A 19977-nucleotide genomic window follows, 5' to 3' on the forward strand; every position below is an offset into this window, starting at 1 on the left:
CGAGACCAATGTGGAACGGTCCTAACTGCGACCGCGACTTTGAACCAGGTTTGAGAGTTAGAATCATAGGGTTGGAGAGGACAGTAGACACTTTATTCAGCCTATTCTTTTTGGCTGATGTCTTGATAAATAGTTTATGTTCTATGAAGACAAAAAAGAGCAAAATGGGGTTTCAATACTAGAAATAACTGCAAGTCATTACCCTCTAATTCATATATATACAAGTGCAAACTGCAAGTTTCACCTCAAACAATCAACAAATTTACATCCAAAAAACAGGATAAGGCAGCAAAAATGCCACCCTAGAAAGAAGTATGCACTTGTGCAATAACACAACACTAAGTGAAAACTGCCAGTTTGACTCACCTTCTATTATGTACTATCTATGCAAACAATGAAATATCCCTCAACCCTAACATCTCAATCAAAATGGTTTACTGAAATGGAAAGAAGCTAACAACGCAACAACACGCAGCGATTTGAGTAGTTGCTAAAGGATCCTGCCCGGTCTCTTAGCTTTCATCCAAAGCGAATTACAATGCATGAAATGTCATCTTTACTCTTTCTTGCTAATGCCTCCATGGTCAAACGCTTAGCAGCTGCTTGAGGATCCTTGATGGATTTCACCAGATCCACTGCCTCTTGATTCTTCATGACCTGCAATGCCATTTGCTTCTTCAAATTGTAGATTTCAACAACATTCTTTGGGTGAATTATCCATGTTCTAGAAGTTCAAAATGTACGCATAAACGCTCATTCAATTCAAGAAGTTAAAATCTGTAAACTATCGCAAAGTACTGAAAGTTATGAAACTGATTCTAGGAATAAGACAACAAAAGGTATGCTCTAGAGTAAACTGCTTGATGAGGCCTATATAGATGACTAAATAACCATATCGTATTCCCCCACCCCCCCAAAAAAAAAAAAGAAAAAAAACCATCTCATATCCAACATGTAAGATTTATATAAAGTGCACAAAGAACCACCCTGTATTTATGTCCTGATCTCCATTCATTAGATGCTCTAGTTGAGGATTAACACCTTAAGGATGAAGATAGATTAGATGCTTGTGCTACTTGTACAACTTTCTTTAAAGCCTTCAACTTCATCAAAACATAGTGATTTTTGTAGATGAAATTACTTCCCTTTGTTATGATCTTCATTTATTTCAATCAAAGACTCCTAGAGGATTTAAAAGGTTAATCAAAATAAGCATTTTAAACCAATGCTTTCACTATTCGAGACCAGCATAAAACAAACACCAAAACCAAGCCAAATCACAACCATTCACAATCTATACATGAACTTTAAGCCTTAAAACTACAATTTCTACTTAAGCTTCTTAAGGATGTTTTGATCAGACCTACCATCCAAAGGGAGAAGGATGAAAAATTTGTACAGAAGACACAAATTTGCTTAAATGTTCTGAATAGTGTTTAGAAAACCAACCTTCCATAAGCCATCACTTGCCAATATGACAAACTCTATTGTGCTATCAATAGGGACATGTCGTATATCTGGTTCAGAACTCAAATGAGCTTTCAAATTTTGATCTCCAAAAGCACGTGCAACTGCAAGTTGGCCATTCACTCGAGGCACATCTCCTAAAACAAGAATTTTTAAGTTGCTACTGCCTGGAGAAAGTACGGTAAAGAAGCATACTTTTACATCAGTTTTGTGCAAAGTTACCAGGAAGAGTAGTCACGAAGCCACCCTTCTTCTCAATCCTTCTTCGTTCACTATGTGGCTCATGGTCAACAGTAATTTGATTGGCAGCACCTCTCTCGCACACAACAGCTCTTGAATCTCCTACATTTGCTATCCATAAATCTTTTCCATCAATGACAATAGCCGTCACTGCTGTTGAGCCACCAGGGCCAAATTGTCTGGTATTCTCCAATATAAGGTCATCAGTGGAGCGATAAGCATTTTTAATAGCAAGCTCAGGGTAATCCCAAAAGTTAGGCTGTCCAAAAACAACAAACAAGGAACAGAAGTTGATTCCCAAAGTTAGGTTCTTCAAAAGTTAGAGTGAAGTTTTGGCTTAGCATGTGATCAGTATAATGTTGGAAAACGTATCATGTACACCTTGAGTTAGTTAATGCATAACTTCACAAAGAAGAGATGATTCCAAACTATAATTAACGAAGTAAAAGGATAGGAAAAATCTAAAATGCACATAATCGCATTCATATGTGCAAGGACAGATTCATACCTGTTCAAGTATGTTATTGAAGAGATTATCTTTCAAATAACTAGGGACACGATCACCAAGATGCCCATCAAAGATTGCAAAGAGTCCGAGTACATGACCACCCCTTTTCCTGTATTCAGCAACATGGTAATCTTCCATGGAGTGTCCTGATTGTCCTTCAACCAAGTGAAACCCATGAGCTAGCTTACAATTGCTGCCTGATGACTTGATTTTTCCCTTTCCCGTGTCTGGCGAAGAAAAATCGAGACAAGCAGCTTTCTACAGTACCCAAAAAACACGTAGAAAACTAGTCTTCAGATAACAATTCTAAACCATAAATTTCAACAACCAATTCAAGCATGTAGGTAACATGAATTTGTATCCAGCAACACCAAGGGAAACAAACAAGCATACAGCAGTCAAACTAGAAATCTATGTACCATGATACCAGTTTCCTAAGCATGCCCATATCAAACAATATCCACATGCACCATATAGTAAAAGATGATAATTTTATTATATGACAGAAAAAATTGTACTAAAACTACAATAACAAGAAATAAATCAAGAAAATATGAGCATAATCAAATTTGAGTACTAAACGAGGAAAGAAAGAAAGGGCACCTTGATCTTATTCAGAAGACCACCGCCAGGTCCGCCACTACTGCCAGCCTCCATGAATGAAATTGATTCTCAGCTGCTTATTAAAAACTTTTTCCTCCTCCAATTAATGGCTCCAAGGCTTCATAAGAGAAAGAACTCTGTTTGCTGGTTGAACCCAAGTTCTTGATGGTTGATCAAATAGCCGTAAATCTGATTGAAAAGCAGAAAATTGAAGTATTTGAATTCGATTCTTCTGTGTGAAAGTAACAGAAAAAATTTTTAGGTGGAAAACGTGTTGATTCTTGGTGGGAGAAATGGAGAAAGTCTTCCAATGGAAAAAACGGAGGGCGTTTACTGCGGGCGTTTTTGTGCGTATTTTTTCAAATGAAGTGACGACGAAATTTCCTTTTAGATTAAATGTAATTAAGACAAATCCGTTCTTCAAGTTTTAATTGACTAACACGGAAATTTAGATGGAACCGGGACGGTTGAGTGAGACTTGCAAATTCTTTAAAATATCTCGTACCCAACTCAAAATTTGGATATTTCACCTCCAAGGTTCTGAAAAGATCCTTAATGTTTAGCGCGTACGCCAAATTGGTCCCTCTATATTTAGACGAAAATAATTGTTTGTGTTTGGTTGCATTTTCTAGGATTTTTTGTAGAAAAATTATTGTAGCGATTTGATGTATGTGAGTAAAAAAGATAATAGAAAAATGTGATCACGAAAAATGACGTAATTTTTTGGGAGAAAATGGCTGTCCAAACAAGGCAGTTTCTAATTTTGAGCGGATTTAGATTGCAATTTTCTGGAGTTTTTGTAAAAAATATATTGTAGCGATTTGACATATGTGAGATAAAAAGATGATTGAGAAATGTGTTCACGAAAAACGTAGAGATTTTTTTGGTGAAAAATTCCTTCCCAAACAAGGCCAATTTGAGAAGATTTAGGACAATTAACCTGCACAGTCAAATTCAAATTTTCTTTAGAACAACTATTAGTTTGAATTATTAGTCTCCAATTATTGTAATCCCTTACTTAAATTTCAAATAGTGATATTGACGGTTTCTTGATGAAATCAAATACGAATTGGTTTACAATTGTGTTACTTATATGTACAAGAATGTCTAATACTAAAAAGCATGGAAAAGCTAAACAAACTTTCCTTCTTCTTTTTTATTTATTTATTTCATTTATTCATCCCACTAATTCCTAATGTGTTTCTTCTCTTTTGCGTAGTTAGTATGAAATTTGGCACAATACATCTAATCATATCTGTAATTAATTGATATTGGGTCTTTATCATTTTTCACTTATATTGATAATTAAATACTCCCTCCGTCCCACTTTGATATTTTTGATTTTTTTCCACACAATTTAAAAAAAAATAGTTAACCTTGTTGGAACAATCAATTTAGGTAGCTATTTTCCTAAAATACCCTCACATTAATTAGAGTACAACTTTACGGGAACTTGAATTGATGGAAAAAAAAAAAAGAATCAACTCTCATTAAATGGGGTGGGTTTGTAGTAACAACAACTTACATTGAATGAGGGCATTTTAAGAAAATTAAAATACAACTACATTCTTCAATTGGACTCAATAAAATATCCCTTTAAATTGTACACAATTATATGTAAATTAAGTCGATTGAACAATAATTCCTCTTATTTTCTTCTTCGCATTTCAATTGATTATCAATTAACTTTCAAATGCAATAGGTATTTAATAGAAACGGTATACTCATTGTACCGACGAGGTTTGAAACAGTCAACTCTCATATGAAACATCTTTCTTAAAGGTCAACGTCGGTAATGTCCTTCTGACCTGAGTCGAATTCAACCATGGATTTTTTGTTTGGTCCAGCAGCCGACCCAACCCCACCCCAAGTGGACATTCACCGGCACCTTCAAACTCAAAGGCCATAATCCTGTCTCCTTGATCTAATAAATGCCCATCTGCGTTGGACATGGTACATATACATATATATATATATATATATATATATATATATATCTACCTTGAGCATTTTTCTTGGTTTTTTAAAATAAAGGAAAGAAAAAAAGCAATGACATCACAATGAAATTTTAATCTCAAACCAAAAGGAAGGGGATATGGCAAAATCGGCAGACGCTCCGGACTTAATTGAATTGAGCCTTGATCCAGGGATAGCGACATGTACTAAATGCCCTGTCCAAGCCAAGGAACTTACACCAAAGAGTCCTGACAAATGGTTATTCCAATTCCAAGAGCTCGGATCGAATCGGTAGAGCATTTTTCTTGGTTTTTTAACTCCAATCTTGAGTGATATTACTATTACAAGAGTTATAGTACAAAATTTGCATCCTAAACTACACCAAAATGAGGTGAAACAAGGACAGAGGAATAAGAACAAGAACCTAATTAAGGAAAAGAGGGATAATTATCTGCGAAAGTGAATATTTACAACCGCTGGCTGCAAAAATAATGTCTGCTGAACAGAAAGTGCTAGAGGCAGAAAGGGATGGAAAAGAAATGAAGAAATCTTTTTCGACCGAGTATCTGTGTTGCCAGCTTCAGGTCCTGATGGAGAACAGCAGAAAACACATTTATTTTGCGAGTCCGAAAGAATGCTGTAAACATTTGAAAACCAAAAAAGTTTTCAAGGAGCAAATGAGAAGTACCTGGTTTGATTTTGAACTTGAGGATATTGGGCTGCCGCCTCGAAATAAATTTGATGGGATGGTCAGTAGATTGTCTGTGCCGGTCAGTAGCTGAGATCAGCTGCAATAATAGTCACCTTACAAGTCAAATACTAGGACAAAATGGTATGAAATCCAAAGTGCAGCCAACATCTTGTGACAGATGCAAGTGAAACGTCAGAAAAGGTTTTATCAAACTCATGTCATGCAGGTCCTCATGGACATCCAAGTGCTGCAAATTTAAAGGCAAACCTTTTCATCGTATCGAAAGAGAGATTGATCAAAGTAGGGCGAAGGACTTTGAGACTGACAACTAAAAGGCAAAGAGGAGAGCATCTTCTTCACAAACTGCAAAAGCGGACAAACTCCTCAGATGATTATTGGATTGAATGAAATCTTAATCATATGTGACAAGGCAGTAGGACTACTTTGATATATTGTAAAGAATAATACCAGGTTACCTGAGACAAGCTGCTAGCTTTGTTTTTATTGGACTTCAGTTGCTCTAGGTTATGAATGTTATTTGAATGAGTTGATATGAAATTCATATAAAGTGAATTTTTGCCTGACACATGAAAGTGATCACAGAACAGTTCAAACAACAAATAGAGCTCATCCGTAGAATTCTGCAGGACATTGGGAAGAAAGTTATTTGCAAGTTAAGGATAACCTTTAGGTCCAACAGGACTTCTTGAAGAAAATTCAGAATCATAAGTGTCAAGTATAAGCACCTGATAAAATGCAGTTATTTCAGTTGTCTCCATGTTATATACAGCAAAGAATGCAGGATGGTTATCAGCATTTCGAGATACCTACAAGTTCAAAGACATTTAATAAGTATAAATCACCTACTTGAATCAATTTGGCAGTTATGTTTAATGACATCCTCCACAGTTAGAATCTGTCTCCAACAAGACGCTACACTAGTAGATATTAGTTAGAATCCTTGATAGCATTTCAAGAGTATTTATCCAATTTAGTTCCAGCAATTATATCCCTAAGATATGCCATGTCCAATAGTGATTTTTAACTTATTTGAACAGAATCATACATTAATATTTGATATTATGCTATGCATTGAAAAGTTATAGTAGTCATAAAGCACCCAGCACTACTGACCACAACACCTGCCAAATGGTTACGAAGCAGGCCATATAAAACTCTCTTGGTTATTGTGGACTCAACAATAAAGCCAGTTCCAAGTGGCCATCTTTATCAGTCTGCTCTTTTAGATGGAAAGCTCTATTATTTTCTTCCTCTGGATTCCTCCCTATGAAGGATTTTTCAGATTTCACCTTGGCATTATATAGTTTTGAGACAATAATAGTTCTACAGAATTAGCTTTTGTGTTCAAAGACATGAGTTTCGGAACTTTAGCTCAACCCATAAGGAGTTTGAATTAATCGTTGCACAAGGAGAAACAATTTTGAAAACTTGGCTCAATGGAAAACCTGCAGTTATCTCTCAGTCTTATTAAGTGCCTACAGTCACGTTATGTTCTGCATTTTCCTTCATGGCAACCAAGAATAAATCTGTTCAGGGCATTCAGTAATTATGAGGCAAGGAATTCATGAATGCCCTAATAGCCTAGACCATTACTCGGGAATATAAGTGATGCTTTTCAAGGTTCTTTAGCAGTTTAGAATTCAAAATTCATACTGGTAAACAATCCAGTTCGAAGCCTAGGAATTCTACTCCACATAGAACTACATCATGAAGATTACTCAAACTTGTAAAAATTTATGGAAATTTTTAGAACTCTATGACTGTAATCAAAGCAGACAATGACTATGACTTGATAATCTATAATATTCAGAGTCATCTAAATTAACTCTTCAAAATGATAAAAATTAAAAATCCAGCTAGGCTTGAGAAAGAGAAAAAAGAAACAGACACAAGCATTATGATGTCAGCAAAAGACCAGATTTAGATTAGACAATTGACCACCTCTCCTAGAATATGATAGTTGTACTCCCAACAGAAGCATACACTGAATAGTCATATCAACAGATGTTCCAGTAAAGGTCAGCTTAAAAAGAGAAAATTTACTTAAAAGTTGTAATGACATAATATCTTGACTATAAATAGAAGTTAATGGCCAAGAAACTAGAACATAATCTAGCTCACATCAAGACTTAGACAATATCTTCTTCTAGGAGCCAGTTTAGACCCAATAAATAAATTCTACAGGCCCATCTTGCACCCTTTAGAATAAGCATTTAAAACTACGAGGATGAATTAGCAAAGAAAGAGAAATCTCACCCCGCCATCAACACTGCCAAACTTTATCAACAGGTGATGCCGATCCAAGAATTGCACCTGAGGATAAGTCAGAAAACAAGTTGTCATGTATGCTTTTGTTCATGTCATCATGTGAGAAAACTAGAAAGGATATAAACTTTATAGATGCTAAGTAGAGGAAAAATATGCAGTATGATGCATCACTGGTGCATAAGCAAAGGGGATCATATGGAAGTTTAAAGAGGAAGCCTACCTTCCAGATTATCAAATCAACATAATCTTGGAAATGGAAATAAAATTTCTTCTTCAGGCACTGCATTCTCTGATTAAACAACAGAAAGGTAAATTAGTAGACAAATTAACAATTTCAAGTTCAATTTGTCACATTCTAAGAGTTGCATAATCCAGTTGATCAGGCCACATAGGCATACACAATACTTTAAATTTTGCAAAATCATCACTTCGAAAAAAATCTCAGGAAATACAGGGTAAAACAAATAGCAAAGATGAATGACACATGCACAAAGAACTATTAGTTCCATTACATGTCATTAAGAAATTCTGAACATATAAAAGATGATATCAAGGTTTCTATTTCCTGCCACTGTACAAGAACTGTCAAACAGGCTAGAAATGACAACCAAAAAAATTGTAGCCGATGTGCAGAATGTGCGTAATGCTATTGCAGCAACCAGAGGCTGCTCACAAGGCAATGGTGCCCTAACTGATAGAGGGATATACAGTTCAGAGTACTTGCTTTTAACTTTTATTTTACAACCAGCACAAGTTGGTACATGATAGAGAAGATGCAACAGAAAGTTTGGACATATTTTGACCCATAACATAAAAGACAAATTGAAACATTGGGGCATGATCTAAAGTTCATTGTTGTTGAAAATCAGGGGAAAAAAGAAACGGAGCAAACAATAATGATGAAATGGTTCTTTTGGCCAAACGGAACGATCTCAAACTGAAATCAAGAAATTTAATAGAAGTGCCTCAAATAGAGCAACGACTCTCAATGATGCCAATAAGGCTGTTTTGTGGAAAGTTCAAATAGAACTCTGGCATTATAAAGGATTTGATTTCAAATTAATAGATACAATATGAAACTGACATATCTGGAAAAGGACTAATTTCGTGTTGCATCCTACATATTTGCTTCAAGCCACTATGCATCAAGAAGTTTCATTTCAGACAGATTGCCCCTTTACATTTTTACAGTGTTCATCAGCCCCAATTGCGAAAAGAACAAAATATTCTTCAAATAAAATCTTCACTGTGCATCAAGAAATTTTTTTTCAGCCACATTGCTCCTTTACATTTTTACAGTCTTAATGAACACCAATTGCAAAGAAAATCAAATTATCTTCCACTAAAATCACATTAAAGACTGTGCATTGTCTACTACACGAAAAGTTTTCAAGGTTACAGATCCTCAAATATACTTTTTCTGTATTTTCAACAATGCAAGAGGACTCGAAAAATATGTCAATGAGTGCTACAAGAAAGAGGTCTAACTGAAGAATTTGAGATTGTTAGAAACTTCAACATTCTCCAATTCTGGCTCAAGACTAGTCTTATTTCGTACATTTCACTTGCACAAGTTCTTCCACTTCAATTAGTTGAAACTGGAACTGGGGCTAATTGTTGCAACTTAGTAGCATTAAAGGCCCGTGTGTTTGAGATGATAATTAAAGATAAATGAGAAATGAAGAGAATTTTCAATGCTGTCAACTGAAATTAACCCAGAGAAGATGCAGAGGAGAGATCGTGATATTGCTTTACAAGAATTGATGAAAAAGGGCTTCTAGTCAGGGATTGCATAGTGTGAGGAAGAGAAGAAGGGCGCTGGCTTACAAGAAATCATAGACCAAGTGCATATGAATAAATTTCACCAAAAAGCCACCAGAATAAACAAATGAACAATTGCTATCATGATCACCTATGGGGAACATTTATATCAGAGCCTTGCAAAAGGAGATTAAAGATTCAAAAGACTCAGCACTAACATTCACTTGAGAAATTAAAAGGTGGAAGATGCAGAGAGAAGCAATGTACTTGATAGAAACAAATATTTTATATATAATACATTGAAAAAGGCATCGCCATCTTACACGGTAAGAGTACAGGAATACTAAGAACCACCTTTCTCATAGTTAGGACATAATGCCACAACATGAACTCCTGGTATAAACTAGAAAACCATAGCATGCCAGATATTCTAGCTATTGATTTTTCTAATTCTGGAGTTTCCCAAGATTAATTGTCGTAGCATTCTCCATCTCAATAACTTCTAGATACTTGTTTAATAGCCTTACTTATAACTTTATCTAGAAGAATTTGAGAATATATTCCATCTTGCTTTCCCTCCTTTCAAATCAACAAATCTAAGTTTCAATTTTGAGTTTTTCCAAGCTCAAAAAATTATCATATGAGATGAGACAGGAATCTTGAAATTTGCAGAAAATGACATCATTTCCTTATTTAATGAAGTTCTCACTCTATGATGACACCTGACTTAACCATCTATCACCACTGGAAAAGGCCTCTGTTTAGAGCAGCACCTCACAAAAAATGAGCCACTTTTATCAGGGAAACTCAAAGTTCCAAACTGTATTTTGTATAAAGATAACAGCTGCAGAAGAGTCTCTTTTCTGACCTACCAACTGGTTCTTCACCAACATGGTCTTCAATACTTAAAAAACTCCCTTCCATTCTCAACCAACAAGAGTCTGCTTTATTCTAAACTAGACCAGCTTGTTATGATTTGGAGCTGAATTGCAAATGAATACCCAATAAAGTCGCCTTACAGCCAGTGGAAATATTCTAACATCTAATTACAGCCTTATATTAAGGACATTCAGGGAACCATTACGGAAAACCTGGAACCAGTCAGAACTTAAATTTTGGATCACCTTCATCCAGAACCAACTTCAGTTCTAACCAATTTTTCTTTATCAAGCTTTATGGGTTTTTTTAAATAATAATTACAACCATAAATCTTATAACTAAGCATACCATATATATGGAAGAACAAGCATAGAAATGATACATAAAAAAGGGAAAATAGCTATTTGATTCTTTTCCTCATATCATAAGAACTATTTAGGTACAATGATGCTTTGCAATGCATTAGAGTGTCAAAATTTATCATCCCAGGACTCCAGATAACTCATCCTGCTTAATCTCTGAAGGAGACGCACCTCAAATAGCTACTACGGTATGAAGATAAAAATCTGATAATGCAAAGCCAAGAAAGCTCAAGGATGGTAGCTGATATATCAACAACCGTACAAAGAGGAAACCTGAACGAAAAGCCAAGAACACTCAATAATGTAGCTGACAATCACAATGATGCCGAGCAAAAGCAGCACTACCATCAGGTGAGGAATAGATGAGAACTCTTTCTCAAATACGCAAAGCTATCCCCATCCGAGAGGCAGAATGTGACCAATCCATGTATACTATGTGCATTAAGAAGAACCAACAAGCAACAGCCAAAAGCATATACAGAATTTAAGATCACGGGAAAGACATTCATAACTGATAGAAGATAGGAACTGACAGAACCTCAAACCGGTAACCACATACCACAAAAGGGCACAGGTAGATTATAATATAGAAGAAACCTTCTAACAGCATTATTAATTCCATATTAATATGACTGACCAAGGTTTGGTCGGTTTCTTCATTCCATATTCCCTGATATATGAATGAAAGCAAGCGCTGCTTTATGCCACTCAGGAAAGAAGTTTCTCCTGCAGGCCGGTCATGATGCAAACCATTTGCAGCATGATTCACGGTCATCTGATGCAATTGTTTGCTTTTGTCAGGATTTGCCATGGACTGCAATCAGTAGTTGATTTGTAAGAGCAGAGGCCTAAAAACAAACAGAAAAAGCCAATAGAAGAAGGCCAATGCTGTCAATGGCTAAACAAAGTTGAGAAGCTTAGTAGTATTTCAAAATTTTCTGCGGTTGAGATCATGACATCCCAATAAGACAAATTCTAGGCATATACACATGGCCATAACAATTCAAAATGGGGAAAACTAGTAATTTTTCCAATAACATTACTGCCTTGTTCTCTTACAAGGGTGCTGTGCCAAAATGTAGCACTTTTTCACGTTATATAGATCATTTAACATGTTTGCAAGGTAGCACTAATATTTGACCCCTTCCATCCAAAAGCAGTAACTTCAAAACCTTAATTCACAACATGATAAATAGCATAAAGCCAGAAGCAGCTGTAAGCAATGCGCTTGCCTGAACACTGGAATAAAGAAAAAGTTCATCATCTTCACGACAAAATTCCCCAATAGTCCGCACATCAACAAGGTTTCCAGAGTCTCTGATCTGGAGAATGTGTATCCTTTGATAACGAAGTGAGACTATAGCTAGTAAATCATCATACAAGAAAACACCCATGCTGTGCGCTAAATTAACATAGTCGCTCCAAAAAACCCTCTCATCAAGAACAACACCATCTTCCATTCTAAGTAAATACAAGAAAACCAAAAAAAAAATGAAAACCAGAGTATTTCAGTAACTAGATTGATAAAAATTGATCAAATTAACAAACTTAGCAATGCACATCAAATTCACACCTCAATAGATGAAAAGTTATCTTTTCAACACATGGGACGCCTTGAACTGCACCTCCAACAGCAGGTGCATCATGAATTTGTGCAGTTGAAGTAGCAAAGAGTCCAAATTGATTATTCTCCATGTATAGAAAGAAGTCCTTACATATAAGTTCGCCACTTGTAGCAAGAGAAACAGAGTATAATTCGGTGAAGAAGCCTTCAAATTTTTTAGCTTTTGGAGGAAGCTCATGAGTATCACAATCTTCTTCTTTACATGAAAACGAAGGCCATCTCGGTCTATAAACAATCAAATCCTGATGATTTCTACTGAAACTTATAAGATACAGGCCATCCTCAGTGAACTTGCGAAACGAATGATCAGGACATTCCACATCATATATTGTACAACTAGGGACTATATTCTCATAAAATCGTCTGGCGCTGTAAATCTGAAGCATCAAATTCAACTGTTATTATTGCATTTAACAAGAGAATACGAACACAAGATCAGCAAAAAACCAGCTCATATGATATCATATAGAAATGGCAAAAAAGATTACATACTTCAAGAAAACATGACTGTGCAGTGTTAGATTTTGACCCTTTCAATGTTACAAAGCTACAAATTCAATTTGATTCAAAGTTCACACATCAAGTAGTCATGCTAAGTTTTTTCCTAAAAACTTCAAACTTATAATTCAGACAGCAATAAATCGAATAACTGGTTAATAAGCTTGTTAGCAATGTGGTCATGTTCAAGCTCAGCTCAACAGCTAATTAGTCATTATTAGACAAATAAGCAACCCCTAGCTTAGCTCTACTGCAGATAAACCAAAGCTCATCTAGTATCAGCTCTACACATAAAATAAGGCCAAAACTTAGGCTTTCTTGCACCCTATTCCAGGTACACAGTTCGATCTCCAACCATTCCAATTCTCATTCTACTGCTCACATTGTTGAATTCCCGTGCAAGTCAATTTGGTAATCATAAAATAGGGGGTGCATATGCCAAAAAAATCTAGCACTCCTAAATGCAGATTTAGGAGAGAGTATCATGTTCCTGCAGCCTGTTGTTAACTTGGCTGAAGGGTTCAGCCTCCACTGCAGTTCATGAGTTGAAAATCCAAAACCAACAAAAAACAACTAAAATGAGAATTTTGCACAGCAATATTGAAGAAGCAAGAAAAGCCCAGAAAAAAGAGAAGGGAATTACAACAAAAAAAAAAAAAAAAAAATTTAGTAAGGCTAACATACACTGGTACCAGGAGCGGGAGTACAAATCTGGCGCTGAAAAATCCTGGCAGTAACGTTATTGCTTTTAAACATCAGTTTAACCAGAATGGTTCAATAAAAATCCTATCTTTTTCTACTTCTTAAGAAGTACTAATTCTTCTCTTCCCAAAACTAATGCTCACACATCTGGGTTTAGGCCAAATAACTTGTAAAGAACATTCATTCCATCAGTGGCCCTCGAATTCAAATTCTGGCTTTCACTTGATTGAGTATTTCATTGAACCCCAATAGGAATACCTTTATTATGGGGCATGTACTGAAGTAAAGTTGGGGTTTTTGATACGAGTTGAGAGAGAAGTTCTCAAGCGGCTGAGTCTGTGTTACGTGGCAGCAGAGTTGCGGAGTGTTGTGCGTGTGTGTGTGTGGTGTGGATGGAGGGAACCAGAAGGCAAGTGCAGATACTGGAAAAGGAAAGAGGGATATGGGTACAAGAATTTCTTCTATTCCTTGTGTACAAGAATTCAGTGCAGTACACCACAGAACAGTATATTTATATCCTCAATCCAATCACTTTGTATCTATTTTTATTTTTTAACTTTGCTCTTTTTTGGTATGCTTTTAAATTTATGGGGGAAAACCATACTAGCCACTGAATTATTCGAGTCATATATTTTTGGCTGCTGAATAATTTTTTGGTCACTAAGCACACATTCAACTTTAATATAAAAAAAAAAATTGTGCATACTAGTGAAAATTCTATGTACTTTTGTTAGATATTGACTTGAATTTTAAGGTTATTTATATCAATTTAAAAAATTATTACATCGTTTAAACGGGTTTTTTTGTCCTTTTATTTGTTGCTTTCTCATTCTCTCATTCTCCTTCATGTAAATGCTATTATACTTTTATACATTGACTCAGTCAAAAGGCAAAACATTTTATGCATTGACACGATGAAGGCTAAAACTATTTGGCTAAAAAAAAAATACTTGTACATTTGACTAAAAGAAATGTAATGTTCACCTAGACTTTTCTATTGGAATTAGATTAACAAAAGTTTCCCAGGGCTAATTGCACTTTTTCATCCCCAAGATTTAAAAGATAATAGAGTTTTTCATCCTTTTTAAACTTATTTCACTTAAGTTGTAGATTAAAGAATTAACTCCCAATTAAGAGTTTTCTAAAGAAAAATTTTTACGTTTTCAGTGAACATATTTTTAATCACCTTTGTACCTCACATGCATCAGATCGCTGCATTGCATTTTTCTATAAATTAAGAATAACCAAAATCATATGAAGTTTTATTCAATCAAATTTGGAGAATTAGGATAAAGTTAGGGCTTTTTGTTCGTAAATGAGGTACCACTCTACTTCCCAAAACCAAAATTTGGAGAAAGAGGTACATAGCTAATATTTGGAATACAACAAATATTATGCCTAGATTAGCAGGCATAGTCATCTAGGCATGCATTGCTAGAGCACCTGTCGTGAAACTTTCTGCAGCACAAGACAAAGCATATTAGTTTAAATTTGTTTAAAAGGATTTTGCTGTTCATCAGTGACAACTGTGCCACGTAATATGGATTCTGATATAACGAATGTAGACACTAAACTAATCATTCTAGATGTTCATAAATTGGTAAAATCTTTCCTTTTTTTGCTCAAATCTCTCGAATGTGGTTTTAACTAATCTATCAATGTTATCATTTGTTTGTATTAGCTATTCTTTTGATGGCCAATTCCCACGTAGGTTTAGCCTCGCCAGGTGCTTGCTTCAATTGAAAGTCCGATGGGTTTGTTGGTTCTTATTGAACTCCATGGCCATTCCACCTAAATGTTAGATGATTTCTTTACCCTTGATTATATGTGTTGGACAATTGTAATTGTTAACATATTGTACCTATTGAAATACTCAAGCAATTAATTTTATAATGATTTCAGCCACAAATACTACAATATGCAACACTCACATTTGAGTTTGTACCAATCCCACATTGTTTAGTAAGCAATTTAACCACATTGTTCAATTAAGCACTCAACATATTGAGAGCATCTACCTTATACATACTAGATGATTTTCTATAGCTAAATTTTTCATTTACCCTTTGGTAATTATTGGCTACCATTTCTTTTATTAACTATTCAGCATCTTTGGTAGATTTTCCCATTAATACTCCACCTGCAATTGCATCAATATTTATCTTTGTAGGATAAGTTAAACTATTATAGAAGATTTAGACAATAAGCCAATTCGAAAGGTCATGATATGGACGTTGCAATTCTCTATATCGCTCCCAAGTCTCATACAACGATTCATCTTCCTGTTGAAAAAACTTGTAATATCCACTCTTAGTTTAACTGTTTTACTTGGTGAAAAATATTTATTCAATAATACTCTTGACAAATCTGCCCATGTAGTAAAATTGTTAGGTGCATGTGAGTGTAGCTATTCCTTAGCTTTATCATGCAATACAAATGGAAACAATTGAAACTTAATTACATAATTACTTACTCCATCAAATTTCATGGCATCACATATTTCTGAAAAGTTGGCTAAATAAGCATTAGGATCCTCGGTTGAGTTACCTCTAAATTGGTCTTGTTGGATTATTGGAATCAAGGCAAATGTAATTTCGAAATTGTTTGCATTAACCACCTGTCTAACAATGTTTGATTGTGCTCTCAATTCATTCAGTAATGCAAAGTCCCTCAATGCTTGTTGATTCTATTTAACTCGTTCTCCTGTCATTACTTCAAATTGAGGTTGCTCAATTGAAGTTTTACTTACACTTTTCTCCGTTTGGTTTGATTGTTGTAGTGTCAGTTGTCTCGCCTTTCTTGTTGTTCTTTCAATCTTTGGATTTGATGGAAATATAATTCGGATTAGATCTGTGCATACACTACAAAAAAAAAAGATAATTAACAAAGATACAAACTTATATATGTGTGTGCGCGCGCGTGTATGTATATATTATATAGCAAGTTCACATCATATATTCAAGGAAAATTGTAAAATTAAAATAAAAAATTTAGATTAACAAAATTTGTTTTTTACCCTAATATTAAACCGTGCCTCCGGCAATGGCATCCAAAATTTGTCGTGAACTTACACTTTAAAGTTATAATTTCTAATTATCCAAATATATGTGCCCAAACACTCCACTTTTTTTTTTTTTTTGTCAGTATATAGGTTGAGACCAGTGTAAGAATAATTAGGATAGATCCTACAAGAAAACGGATATTTACTACGGTTTTTTAACTTGCTTTATTAGCTAAAAACCAAATATCCAAATAAAGTATACAACAAATTAAACTAGTTAAAACTATAAAATAACAATTGAAAACCTAGTAGAAGAACTTTTCTAGGGTTTATAAATCCCTTGTTGTTCAAGATTAGAAAATAATTCAGTTGATTCAAATCATTAACTCATGACTTTTTAAGCATATATTTTCAAATTTTATTTAATAATACTTTCGCAATTATCCAAATATACTCACACCAAATCTTCACCGATGTGATACTAACTCATGAAAATATATGTAGTTATTCGTTTAGATCCACCTAAATATATATCCTACATAACATGAACATGTGATTTAGGTTTCCTGATTCTTGATCTACACTTATATGGCAACCTTTATTGCCCAACAGATGATTAAATAATTCATAATTGATGATCAAGCAACCACAAATATAAGCATAGATTCATGAACTAAAAAATTCATAAGGTAATAAGATCAACCAAAAACTACTTCATATCATGATACAAATAAGGAGTCTATTTGGATTGGTCCTTTTTTGTATAAATTATTTCCCCACTTAAGTGCAAGCTCAAGAAAGCAAATAAACGTTTGGTCGGTATGTTTTTTTCCCAAATACATGTTTAGTCAGCAAAAATGCTTATTTAACCATCTTTTGATTGGTGGACCCAATCAAGAAGCATGAAACTTTCATCGGCACATAGAGAGTCAGTTAACACATGCACGTTAATTTGGGAATACCATGCATAATGGTTGAAAAAGTCAACCTGCAAATGTCGCTTGGGAAAAACAGTACAACACGACAAATGAAAAATTACATAGTGCAATTTCTACCACGGCACTTCGTGATTGGCTAATATTTCTACGTAGTAGAAGAAGTTCTTCATATTACATGCTGCCCCCATTTGAAAAGCGCGAATTACCATGAAATAGAGCAAACTACAAACTAAATTAATTGCCAATACACAATTTTTCCCCGATTTTTAATGCCTTCTCCTATGTTGCAATCCATACATTTGAGTCGCAATTGCATCTCGTCTTGCTTTCCGTGCTGCAATCTCAGCTCGGGAAGCATTTATTGGCTGAATGTTTGCCATTGTGGCGACTCCCTCTTCATTCTCCAACGCAGCATTTTCTTGCTTGTAGAATTGAAAGTGGGAGTCGCCTGGTTGGTTCATCCTAAGAAAATTGTGTAGCGCGCAACAAGTTATAACAACACTTATCCGAGTACTCATGTAAAAATTTGGAACTGATCCCCTTAAGAATGCAAATCTCTTATTCAGTATTGTAAATGTGCATTCTATGACATTTCTAAGCTCTGGGTGACGCGTATTAAATAGTTTGTTCTCTGGCTCCCATTGGCCAACATTCTTGTACGGAGGTAAAAATCCCGAAACATTCTTGTATGCAGCATCAACTGGCTAATACTTGCCTAAAACATTTTATTTGCCATGATTAGCACTACTCATTCCTTTACCAACAACTAAAGTAGCTTAAAGTAACCATGTAATTGTAGCATTTAACCTTCAGGTGGCATTGAAAAATTTGACGGGTGCGATAGAGTATCCTTCAAAACTCGTGCATCATGTGCACTTCCTTCCCACTCGGCATATATATATGTGAACCACATGTCGAAATCATAGATGGCCAAAAGATTCTATGATTGATTACCGTGCCGATTGGTGTAAGTCATTTGCTGTCCCGGTGGTGGACATGTGGGGATATGGGTGCCATCTATTGCACCTACAACACCCTACAGTACTTAGGGTGAGAAACATTTTAGTTACATGATAATGATACACCTAAATTATAAGTACAATATTTAGAAATTTTTTACTTTAACTTTGGGCTTATCTCGAATCATGGAAAGTATTTGTTAAGTTTCCAATGCGTGGATGGACTTGATCATAGTCATACGAATGAATTATCCTTGATGCAAACATACATAGCCCCCTTAGAACTTCCCTGACATTTCGATTAATTGTTTCAGTTGATTAGTTGAACCGCTTTGCCAAAACATGCTGTCGTGCACTATGACTGACCATTACCGGAGTCCTGGCTAGTGCCTCCTCAATTTCCACACGCTTTTGATAGTTCTGCGGAACATAATTATTTTGCTTAAGTATATCACATAACAGGAGGAAATTGTCAACAGTAATGTGTGCGGAACATAGTTATTTTGCTTAAGTATATCACATAACAGAAGGAAATTGTCAATAGTAATGCGATAATTCTGCATTATACATTTGTAGTGACCATTTATCTATTTATCAATCCATTGGCGGCTCGTTAATGCTTCGTCACGATGAGAAATTTTCAGTTTCCGGCCTCCATATCTTTCCGCATTTGGATGGCGTAGTACGAGCTCTGCTCCCAGTACAACGATCAAGTCGTCTTCATCATCTTCAGTTTTCCATGTTCTGGAAGAGCTTCTTACGGAACCCCCGAAGTTGTTCCAACCCATTTTCCCTGCGCAACACAATGAAGCATCTCAGTAATGATTAGACATTGGGTCAGTTAAATACCACACCTAAATGTGAATTTCCTTTACTTTGCTATGCCTGTGTTGACTGGCTCACGAGGGGTGTCAAGAGAAAACGAAATTTTTTCTTATCAATGATGAAGTGGGTGATGAGTTCATGGAGCTTCAAATTTATGAAATTGGAATCACATATATAACTCTCATGGTTTGAACTATTTACAATTGTGAACTTGATTTATTTATTAAAAAAATTAACAATGTGGAGGTAGGTACCATCAAAAAGTTTGTACTACCATGGTCACTGAGAGGGATTACATGTGGTGCAGCGATCAGCTTTCTTCATGTACATTGTTAAAGGTTGTGTTGTTACTCAGTGAAGCCGTAGGTCTGTGAGAACAGATTTACATATAAAGTTGTACTAAGTCAGGGAGATTGGAACTGATATGGTTGGTCACATCGTTTTCTTCTGGCTGCCAATCACTCGGACAACTTTTTCAAATCTATACTTGAGTGGCCTCTGTAAGCCCCTGTCTCGAGTTCCAACACAATGGATGATGAGTTTGTGATAGAAATTAGTTGGTAGAGCGAACTCCAATTGCTGAAAATTTGTTGCCATATGCATGACATTTGTTAGTTGCAGTTTTTTTTTTGCAGTCATGTCAGGAAAATAAAAAAAAATTTTAGCATGCACAC

The 19977-nt window shown here is 35.3% G+C and overlaps 2 protein-coding genes across 2 annotated transcripts; both read right to left on the reverse strand.

The window, feature by feature from the left end:
* Positions 1–185: 185 nt before the first annotated feature.
* Positions 186–3194, reverse strand: LOC140004200 (probable protein phosphatase 2C 44). The gene is made up of 5 exons (XM_072055977.1): positions 2819–3194; positions 2216–2473; positions 1690–1966; positions 1450–1604; positions 186–657 (listed from the first exon to the last, which is right to left on the reverse strand). The coding sequence occupies exons 1-5, from the start codon at positions 2870–2872 to the stop codon at positions 520–522; spliced, it is 882 nt and encodes a 293-aa protein (XP_071912078.1). The 5' UTR covers positions 2873–3194; the 3' UTR covers positions 186–519.
* A 1720-nt stretch (positions 3195–4914) lies between these two features.
* LOC140009708 (light-mediated development protein DET1-like) lies at positions 4915–14070 on the reverse strand. Its single transcript, XM_072055979.1, has 11 exons — positions 13563–14070; positions 12330–12757; positions 11989–12217; positions 11394–11570; positions 7975–8043; positions 7743–7799; positions 6212–6292; positions 5942–6106; positions 5733–5828; positions 5463–5562; positions 4915–5361 (listed from the first exon to the last, which is right to left on the reverse strand). Exons 1-11 carry the CDS (start codon positions 13632–13634, stop codon positions 5222–5224), a joined length of 1614 nt encoding a protein of 537 aa, XP_071912080.1. The 5' UTR covers positions 13635–14070; the 3' UTR covers positions 4915–5221.
* Positions 14071–19977: the final 5907 nt, after the last annotated feature.

Source organism: Coffea arabica, chromosome 6e (genome assembly GCF_036785885.1).
Source record: "Coffea arabica cultivar ET-39 chromosome 6e, Coffea Arabica ET-39 HiFi, whole genome shotgun sequence".
Classification (NCBI taxonomy): domain Eukaryota; kingdom Viridiplantae; phylum Streptophyta; class Magnoliopsida; order Gentianales; family Rubiaceae; genus Coffea; species Coffea arabica.